At 31.9% G+C, this 10,356-nt stretch overlaps 1 protein-coding gene across 2 annotated transcripts; it reads right to left on the bottom strand.

Annotated features, from left to right (window-relative positions):
• Positions 1-5,430: 5,430 nt before the first annotated feature.
• Positions 5,431-10,112, bottom strand: LOC107957225 (protein YIF1B). Of its 2 annotated transcripts, XR_001700391.2 has the most exons (6): positions 9,677-9,840; positions 7,472-7,651; positions 7,006-7,104; positions 6,777-6,928; positions 5,598-6,035; positions 5,431-5,497 (listed from the first exon to the last, which is right to left on the bottom strand). XR_001700391.2 is itself a non-coding variant. In XM_016892682.2 (5 exons), exons 2-5 carry the CDS (start codon positions 7,640-7,642, stop codon positions 5,648-5,650), a joined length of 810 nt encoding a protein of 269 aa, XP_016748171.1. In that variant the 5' UTR covers positions 7,643-7,651; positions 9,677-10,112; the 3' UTR covers positions 5,431-5,647. The 2 variants fall into 2 exon arrangements, 1 of the variants encoding a protein (XP_016748171.1); XM_016892682.2 differs by having other exon boundaries at positions 5,431-6,035; positions 9,677-10,112.
• Positions 10,113-10,356: the final 244 nt, after the last annotated feature.

Genomic DNA, 10,356 nt, shown 5'->3' with positions numbered 1-10,356 from the left:
AATCGAACTCATAAGTATTTTTAATAAATGGTGTAGTTAATTAGATTTTGGTTAAATGAATTTGTATGAATTAAGAGTTATCGCGTATAAGGACTAAATCGCGTATAAGGTAGAAGTTGAATTATGATCTAAAAATAATTAAAGGGACTAAAGAAACAATTATACCTTTGTTTCTTTAAGTGGACAGCTTTGATGGTTGTATTATATATATATGATAATTTAATATATATTATATATGATAATGAATGAAATAAAATTTATATTATAAGTTATATAATAATAATGGTTATTACAATAAAACAATAAAGAGAAAGTGGTGGCATACAAATTAAAAAGAAGAAAGAAAAATAAAGAAAGAATGAAGGGTGACTGATGACAAACCTAGGGACTTTAAGGTTCAAATTCAAAATTGGTTAGTCAATTTAGTCCATTTTCTTATAATTTTTATATTTTTGGAATCCCGGTGTTTAAAGCTATTCAGCCCATGTTGAAATTTTAGGATTGATTAAGATTTTAGATATTGTTATTGAATAGCTTTAGTTTTAAAGATTAAATTGATAGATTTTTAAGTTAGAAATGGAAAAGGATTAAATTGTAGAACAAATTGTAAATTTTGAGTAATAGGGACTAAATTGTGAAATTTTTGATATTTAACAGTTTAATTGAAAATAGGGAGCTAAATTTAGCTTAAAGTGAAATTAGTATGAAAATATGGGATTAAATGTGAAGAAAAAAATTAATCTCGGTTAAGAGACTAAATTGGAATTTAAGCAAATATTGAGTAAAAATTGAAATATTAAATGTGAAATTGAATTGTGGTGTATTGATGTATTTTAATTGTTTTAATTTCATAGTTAACGTCATACCAAAATCCTTGACTAAAAAGGGGAAGGATAAAATTGACGTCGAATAGCTCGGCATCCACGGTTTGTATTTCTATAATCCGAACCTAGTTGTTAATTGTTTTATTTTGATTTAATACATATGGTAAGTGGTTGAGGTGAGTATTTTGGCATTTTGATAGTGAATTGAAATTATAGTTAATTGAAATGGATTGAATTGGTATATACATTATGAATGTATCGATTATTTGAATTGAAAATAATATATGTAAATGTGATAATGTGCAAATATGATAATTGGATATTGGTTGTATTTAAAAAGTGAAATGAAACTCTGTTAACTGTATCGGGCTGAGTCGGATATAGATGGCATGCCATAGGATAGGAAGAGTTCAGGGATTTCTTCGACTTCGAGTCGATAAGGCATTGGGTGCCAATTTGCTTCGGTTTAACCAGTGAGACACTGGGTGTCAATTTATATAATGTTGGGCGCAGTTATTACTTCGGATTTATCCAATGAGGCACTGGGTACCAAACTGGTATGTTGGTTGGATCCGTGTATCCGTCCGAGTTTGAGTCGTGTTAATAGGGATAAATAAATAATAAAGTTGTAAACTGATATTGAAATGGCATGGCATGTGAAATGGAAATGAGATAGTTTATTGAAAATGAAATGTGAAATATGTTTTGAACAAATGGAATATATGAGTTATGTACTCATGATATGAATATAGAATAGATAATGCCATTGATTAAATGAAATGTGAATTGATATGTGAAATGCTATTTATATAGCAAGTGATGTGAATTGAAATATTTGTTTAACAAATCAAATATGATAGTATGTGAAAATTGAGTATAGTATGAAATAATATGGTAATATGCATGAATTTGAAATGATGGTTTATGGTAATGGTAAGCTTAGACAATAATATGTTTGTATAATTCAAATTATGCATTCTTGTATCCTTATGTCTTTAATTGTTTGGATTATAGAAATATCACTGAGTTTTACTCAGCGTACAGTTTTGTTTTCTGTGTGCAGGTTAGGTTCTTCTCTTTTGATCGCCGATTCAGCATCCAACAACGATCCTGATCTCAAATGTGGTGATGTTTACCTTTTGTGATGGCATGTTCCTAGGATGTATTAAGTTGATAGTTATTTTGTGAATGGTTTGTAATTGAGTTTAAGTATAATGTTGGTTTGGTCTATATAAACATATGTTTGTGTTTGAAGCCATAATTTGGCATGTTGTTTTGAACCAAGGCTTGTTACTATGTGAATTTAAGCTTAAGATTAGGTAGATATAAGCTAGGCCAAATTGATTGATTTTGGCATGTTTAAAACTTTGATTTGAATGATGCATGGATGATATGTTTTGATGATATAAAAATACCAATGAAGGTACATTGGTTAGGCATATTAGATGATGAATTTGGTGTATTTTGGGCATGTTTAATCGTATTTTGAATAGGTTAAATGATTGGTAATTGAGTTGCTTAGTGCCGAAGTAAGTAGGAAATGGTAACTTGAGTTTTAAGGTACTTTTGGGTGCACATGGCCTGGCCACACGGGCAGCACACATGGGCGTGTAACTCAAGTCAAAGAGTTACACGGCTTGGCCATACGGGTGTGTGACCCCCGCAGTTGAATTTTTTTAACTTTTTCCTCAAATTTTCAAATGTTCTTGATTTAGTCCCGAATCATTTCTAAAGTGATTCTAAGGCCTCGAGGGCTTGAATAAGAGACGATATGCATGTTTAATGATGGGTTATGTTATGATTATTGAAATGTTTTGAAATGAATGATTTAGGTTACGTTTGCTCAGTAATGCTCTGAAACCCTATTCTGGCGACGGATACGAGTTTGGGGTGTTACAATGCATGTTGTTTAGGAACTATTTGAGATGAAATATTTGCTTTCCTATGCTGTATTTTTACCTCTAGTAGCAAAGGTATCGATATTGGGCTTTAAAAATCGATACCTCTGTGAATTAAAACGTACAGGAAACAGAATATAGATTTGGTATCGATACCTTTGCACAAGTATTGATACTCATGGAATATTGATACTTTGTTCAATGGTACCAATTATTTTCAACAGAGGGGTTTTTAATCAAGAAACAGTATGCTTATTTGGTATAGTTTTTCCAAGTGGTATCGATACCTAGATGTGAGTATCGATACCTAAGGACATTTTTATGAAATTTTGCTAAATAACCTTATGCATGATTCTAGATGTATGTATGATCGAATAACGAATGATTTGCATGTAATATAGTTAAAATAACTATTGGGAAGTATTTAAACTTCTACAACTTAACAAAAGATGATCAGTTTGCTTGAAACTAGTTTCCTATTTACTGTAATTGAGATGAGACAGTGGTGTGGCATCCCGTACTCGGGCCTGGTGAGCAGGCCAAGTATAGGGTGTTACACACTCGTTGGGAAGTCAAACATGTTACAACATATTCGGTGAGCTTCACGAAGAATGAGTTGTTTCAATTCAACATTGTCAAGTATACAAATTTGATTACGAAATCGAAGACGGTTGTCCTTGTCAATGTTGAAATTCTCTCTATTGCCTTGTTGAACAATCTTTCTTTTCTCTACTAGCTTGACATCAACGATTTGTATCTCTCTAATATGTTCAGTTAACACATATTTTACTTTCAATTCAGCTAACAAGCTATCGTCAACTCAAATACTCAATTGACTGAACATTGATCTCAATTCGACTACTGACTTACAACTCAAGGCATTAACTACAACATTAGATTTTCTAGGATGATAATCAATAACATAATCATATTGTTTCAATAATTCAATCCAATGATGCTGCCTCAAATTTAACTCCTTTTGGGTGAGGAGATATGTGAGACTTTTATGATCTATATAAATATAGCATTTCCCACCATACAGATAGTGCCTCTAGATTTTTAGTGCAAATACTCCGATGACTACCTTTAAATCATGCATTGGGTAACTATGTTCATACGACTTCATCTACCAGGACACATAAACGATTACTTTTTCATCTTGCATTAACACAACCCAATCCGCTTAGAGAAGCATCACTGAATATTGCATATTCTTTTCTCAATTTAGGCAAGGTCAAAATCCGTGCTACCATCAAGTTGTTTAATGATTCATATTTTGACATGATGTCCTAGTTGCTATGAGTTTAAATGTATTTTGATATCACATATTAACTTTATATTTAAGGCATATTTGAACTTGTTCGGAATGAATTTTTGCTTGTGCTTATGCAACTTCAAAGTAAGGTTTAGGTATGTCAAGTGTGAGAGTGATTTTAGGTCATTTTGAAGTGCTTTTGCAGGTTTAGGTATGTCAAGTGTGAGAGTGATTTTGGGTCATTTTGAAGTGCTTTTGGATCATCTAATAAGTGATGTTGTGACTTCAAAATTGCAACTTCGCGACCTCGCATTCTTCACATCACGACATTGCCAAACAACAAGTGTCATCACGATCTCACATGTTTGAACATAAATTTCAAAATTAATCCGAAAATCCATGGCTTCTTTATGGGCACGACTTGAGCCAAAACATGTCATAAAAATATTTTTAAAGCCTCACAATTTACCTATTTTTTAAAATTTTATAAAAATGTTCTGAAATTTAATTTGTTAACTTCAATTAAAAAATGTCATTTAAGTTGCTTTGATAATAGAATGTAACATCTTGCATTCAAACCTGCCATTTGGGTATGGTGTGAAATGTCATAATGATATTTAATTCGGATTTAGATTTGGATAGTAATACTAGAACAATTTGTGGATTTGAATTTTTGAGCAGATTCGCACATTCAAAATCAAATAATTCTAAGATTGTAGGGATCCAAACCATCATCATTCCTAAATTTAGGTAGTCATGTTAAGTCAAACTAGAGAAGTTTAAGCAATAAAAAAAATTCAAGGATACTAATCAATTTTTTTTATTTTAAATAGAATTATGAAAATTTCAATTCAAACCAGAACATTAAAAAATAAGCTTGAAATTCAACATGGAAAACATGATCAATTTCACAAGTTAAATGAACTAATCAAACTTAAGCGAGCTCAAGCTATTCAATCAGCATCTTGAATTGACCTAAAACTTAATTAATTTGAATTTTAAAAGTACTTTTTTTTTTTTTGGTGTACAACAAAGCAAGTAAAGAATAAAGTACGAGTCTTTGGTGAGATGGTATGTTACCGCTCGTGGTGCTAGTCTGCTCGAGGCTGAGACGTGTAGTTGTTGGCATAAATGTACTTAAATATAAAACTAAATTAGATTTACACACTTTCACAATCTTTTATTTACAAATCATATTTGTTTAGTCCGATATAACCCAGGAGACCAGAAAAACTGGCTAAGTCACTCTTCCATAAAAAAAAAAAAAAGAAAACAACAACAAAATTAATTTCTCTGATGCATTTCGTGCTAGTCTGCGCACCGTATGTGTAAAGGGATGTTGTCTCTGTTCAAGATTTACATACTTCCACAATCTTTTATTTACAATTTACATTTGTTTAATCCGATACGACCCAAGAGACTAGAGAAACTGGTCAATTCACTCTTCCATAAATAAAAGTACAAAATTAATCTCTGATGCATTAATTTTAGATCTTGCAATTTGTCTAACACTGAAATCGCTACAATCGTTCAACGAAAAAAGTATTCATCAGTTTCTCAGCACATGTAAATTAAAATTTTATGAATATGAAAGACCAAAGATTTTACCAGAGAACTTACCAAAAGCACATTAGAGCTGGACATAACATAATTCAGACAATGATGCAGGTTCAGAAAAGCCAATTAACACTGATGTTGCCAAGCCACGTAAAAAGTGGAAATTGAGCAAGGGCAACAAAGAGCAAAAGATAATGGTGCTTGCTGGAATCGTAACTTCTAACCTCAGCAAAGAGGACCCGCTTCATTGTCTTTACCAAGAAGACTCCCATGCATAAGCATGTCCATGGCATCAAAAAGTAGTAAGAATATCTCCATATCATCTTTCCGAGGACAGCCAAACACATTCCTGTGAAAGCATACCCAGCATATGCAAGAATGTCAAGTAATGGTGCCTCACCACTGCCCAGTGATAGTAATGTTACTTTCAGCAGCGAGACTTGCAGAAACCAGCCAAACAACCCCTTAACAAATAGCCAGTTAAGTGCTTCAGGGCTAAACCTGTTGGAAAGATGAGAATAGAAATCATTAGACAGAAAAAGAAGAAAAAAAAAAAAGGGAAAGTCTGAAATATGATTTTTCCAAGTAATATTATGTAGAATACTAAAAGTTATTAAAATTTAGTGTTGCCACATTATGAATCAGAAAACTAGAAGCCAGATCTTATGCAATGAGCATTAACATTGAACCATAAGTGTCAGAGAAGATTCTATCCTAAGTTCCAGAAACAAGCAAAACTACAGGAAAAAGTCAAGTAACAAACAAAAAGGTACAAGAATAACAATAACAATTTCTTTTTCCTTCATATTTTGTACAGCATCTGGAGAAAAAATTCGTTTGGGCTGTTATTCCTGAACTCAAAACTCCTTGACTTGCCCTAATCTCACAGGGATTATTATAGAATAAGAAATTTTAGATGCAGCAGATGCTGATTTAGCTATTGGCTGGCCACACACAAGTCATTTGAGCAATAAGCTTCTTAAGAACTCAAGAGAACACATAGAGAAAGCCTCACTAGTGAGCTAAGGATTGTAGCATAAGAGGACAAAATTTAAGTTAGAGCCCTCGAATTGCCGAGTTATAGTCAGTAAGAAGTGTTTAAAAGTCACCTAATTAAAAATTACGACAAAGCAGGAAGACCTTTGTCCAGAAAAAATAGTTTCAAACTACTAAAATGCACATTAGAAAGTTTGTACAAGGTAGGAATAGAACTAGTTAGATTGAGGAAGAAAAATTACTAACTTTCCTTGAAGGCCAAGTGACAATCCAGCAAGAACGACATAGGTGCCAAATGCCATAAATGGGATGTATAAGTCTGGTGCGTTTATGTCATAAATTGGGGGTTTATAGGAAAGCCTGCCACCTACTGGCTCAGTTATTCTTGTCCAATGGCCCTGAAGTAAAAAGGAAAGCTTGAGAAGGTAGATAAAACAAAAACAAGGAAAATGTAAGAAAGGGAACATATGCTTACCCTGTGAAGAAATGGCAGTAAAACAACCTTCAATTTGTTTCTCACATATTGATCGTTCACTTGAAAGTAGTACTGGGGATCAGAGAAGTATCTACTTATCTGCTCATTTCAAGATCAGAAAAGAAAAAAAAAATTATGCAAGAAGAATATTTTTAAATTTGGAGCATTTCAGATACGCTGAACAGAGAGAAATTGAATACATCCCTAGGAACAGTGACAAGGCTCCGCAACCAGACTGTTCAAACCATGTTAAAAGTTAGAGGAGTAAGTTCTCAGTGGGAAATGATTTGAGAGAACAAAATTTGATTTAAAATCCACATATGACTTATAACAGTATCCTAGAATAGCAACATTCAAATACATGATACTACTACGCTACAAAGATTGAAAGGTTACATTAATTAGTTTAGCATATGATAACAACAATAAAGTAAAACTCTAGAGATAACAGCAGCATGCTACTTACATTGCTTTGCACATACTCAGAACTTGATCCTAAAATTTTCTCTCCATATGCACCCAGACCACCTCGGATAAGACCAGAACCAGCCCCATAAAATGAATTGCCAAATGGATTTGGCTGAGGATTTGTTGGCGGTCTTGGTACCCCAGGCTGGGCTCCCAAGTTATTGTACATTTCTGAAATCTAACAAAAGATGAAAACACTTTTATTTGAACAGAATACCTCATCATGGTGCAAGAACAGATGTCACAAACTTCTAATTTAAAAGAAACACACTATATGCTACAGGTAAAAACAGAAGGCAAAGTTAAATTCTTCTGTCTAATAAAAAAAAATATTATTCAAATTATATAATACACACAGACACACACTCACACACAATATATATATATAGAGAGAGAGAGAGAGCGAGAGCGAGAATTATAGGTAGATACGACTCTGTTCAGCCTTAGCAATGTTTATTGACCAATGTCGAAACACACTTGGAAAATGATAAAATCTAAAAGAGTAGCATTAATGTAAACGAAATGCAGAAAACCATGAATACATTAGATGGCAACCCTATTTAAAACAAACGTCATAGTAATTTAGCTAAGTTTCTCCACTTCTAGCAGCAAAAAAAAAAAAAGCTAAGTTCCTCTACTTCTAGCAGCAAAAAATTTGAAATAGTATTTGTTTCTATCAAATTTATACCTCTCACCACGTAGATCACTTATCTCTTAATATTATTAATTGATTTCTCCACAAAACTACCTGGAGGAGACATAGAATCCTTTAGATGGTTTAAAATATGAAATCCGCAAAGGATCATTATATCATGTTACTAAGTGTGTTGATTGATCATAACTAGCTCACTGTAACAATAAAATATCATACTAAATTGTCAGCAATGGAGATATACTAGCATGCCTTGCAATTTGACTCAGCTTCATAAAGTAGATGGTAAAGACATGTGATTGGTTAATTTGAGAAAGAGCTACTTAGCTCTCATTATCCAATGGCATGAAAAGAGAGTAACACAGATTTACAAGGTTCAAGGAATGCTAACACCCCACCCCCCAGAGTGTTTGGCCATAAAATTTGTTTCGTAAGGAGAATAACCATAAAGCATTTATTTTTCACATTGAGAATATTCCTTGCATGTTGATTGCATTTCAAACACAAAAGATTCTATAGTATTACATTACATGACTTGTTCTGCAAATTATAAGGAGCTTCACCTATGAAGTATATTGAAATGAAAAATACCAAATTTCTGAAAATCTGTCCAAAATAAGTACAAAATTTAAGATCCCAGAAACGTGGTTGAGGTATATAATCTTTTTTAATTTCCCCTAAACACTGGAAGCACCACGAAAAGAAACAACTAACTAGCAATTTGGATCCCCACCCCCATGTCTATCTATCCTTCACGATCATTAGAGTTTAGAGTGCAGCTTCTCAAACCCTTGGATAAAGCAAGAGTTCATGAAATTTCCCAGTTTCCTTTTATCCCAACCAGTCCTTTATTAAATGCTCACTGACCAATGGTTAGAGAACTCAATTTCTTTCCTTCCAATTGATAGATACAAAAGCTGTAAAGTTCCTTACTCCTCTCCAACCTCAGTGAATATCATTCTGAAAAGCACCTAATAGTAAAAGGGCTTCGAGTTTCGAATACCCTTCCTTAGATAACTTGTGATTCTAACTCGCCACAAAATTCATGTACTGCAGAATAGAATTTGAACATCTACACATGCCACCAAGATCTTTCGTCCCAATCATTTACCACCCTTGTTTATTTACATCAAATAGCCCTAAGCTCCAAAGTAACAGCAACATGAAAGCAACCAAGGCCAAATATCATAAAAACAACAATAATAATATCAAATCTTTACATCCAGATTGAATAAACAACTGAAAATCAACTCATATAGATGTTCACTAATTTATCTACTGTCCACAACGCAAAAATCATCGAGAATTAAATAATTAAACAATAATAAAATGAAAGATGAATATAAACAATCCAGAGTCAAAGATCAATCAATTTAAACTACAAAGGAAATATAGAAATAATAATAAATAAGCAGAAATTATAGCTCCTAATTCATTTTAATTGACAAGTAAACCATAAATGTAGATCACGCAAAAACACACATGTGCACAAAATTATATTATTATATTCATAAACAGAGAGATTTGGATCGGAGAAAGAAAGGACATTACAACTAAAAGAAAGCGGTAAAAAGGTTCCGGCGAAGGAGATCGGAGTCGGACAAGATGCCGGCGAGGGTTTCTGCGTGAAAGGGAAAGGGCGGCAGTGGAAAACTCAGAGAAGTAACGCGAAAATTAAAGATAAAAATAATATGCGAACAACTAAAATTTGTAGATTTTAAGAATTTTTGATAAACCATTTTTAATATTTTAAATTAACTTTATAATTATTTTAATTTTTTATTTTATTTAAAATTTTAAGAAAAATATTAAATAAGATATTCAAATTTATCATTTTAAAATTTATTCAAAATAATATAAAATATTATATTAATAAGATTAAAATTAAGAAATAAGTTATTTTTAAAAATTAATATTTATATTTATCAAACAACATAATTATATGAAGACAAAAATATTTGATATATTGGAGTTTTTAAATTTCACCAACAATGTCAAAGGGTTGATTAGTGTTTTATAGGGGTATAATAAAATTTTTATAAAAAAAGAGACTCATGACGATTTTTTTAAAATTACTTGTGAAATATAAATAAATATATTGCTAATGTATCAAAAACTAGTCTTTATATTCTTATATTTTATTAATTTATAAAATAATTTTCTAACATAATTTTAACACTTAAAATTTAGTGGTAAGAATTTAATATTTAATTTTTTAATACTTAATTTTT

This window comes from Gossypium hirsutum, chromosome A05 (assembly GCF_007990345.1).
Source record: "Gossypium hirsutum isolate 1008001.06 chromosome A05, Gossypium_hirsutum_v2.1, whole genome shotgun sequence".
NCBI lineage: Eukaryota > Viridiplantae > Streptophyta > Magnoliopsida > Malvales > Malvaceae > Gossypium > Gossypium hirsutum.
Note: the sequence above shows the minus strand (reverse complement) of the source record. Positions and strands in the feature narration are given on the sequence as shown.

What these genes read in the sequence shown, in the direction of transcription:
- LOC107957225 (XM_016892682.2), bottom strand. Translation starts at nt 7,642, where the DNA reads ATGTACAATAACTTGGGAGCCCAGCCTGGGGTACCAAGACCGCCAACA. An exon ending in TACTGCCATTTCTTCACAGG is followed by an intron (nt 6,929 to 7,005) that starts GTAAGCATATGT and finishes TTTTTACTTCAG; the next exon opens with GGCCATTGGACAAGAATAAC. An exon ending in TCACTTGGCCTTCAAGGAAA is followed by an intron (nt 6,036 to 6,776) that starts GTTAGTAATTTT and finishes TCTTTCCAACAG; the next exon opens with GTTTAGCCCTGAAGCACTTA.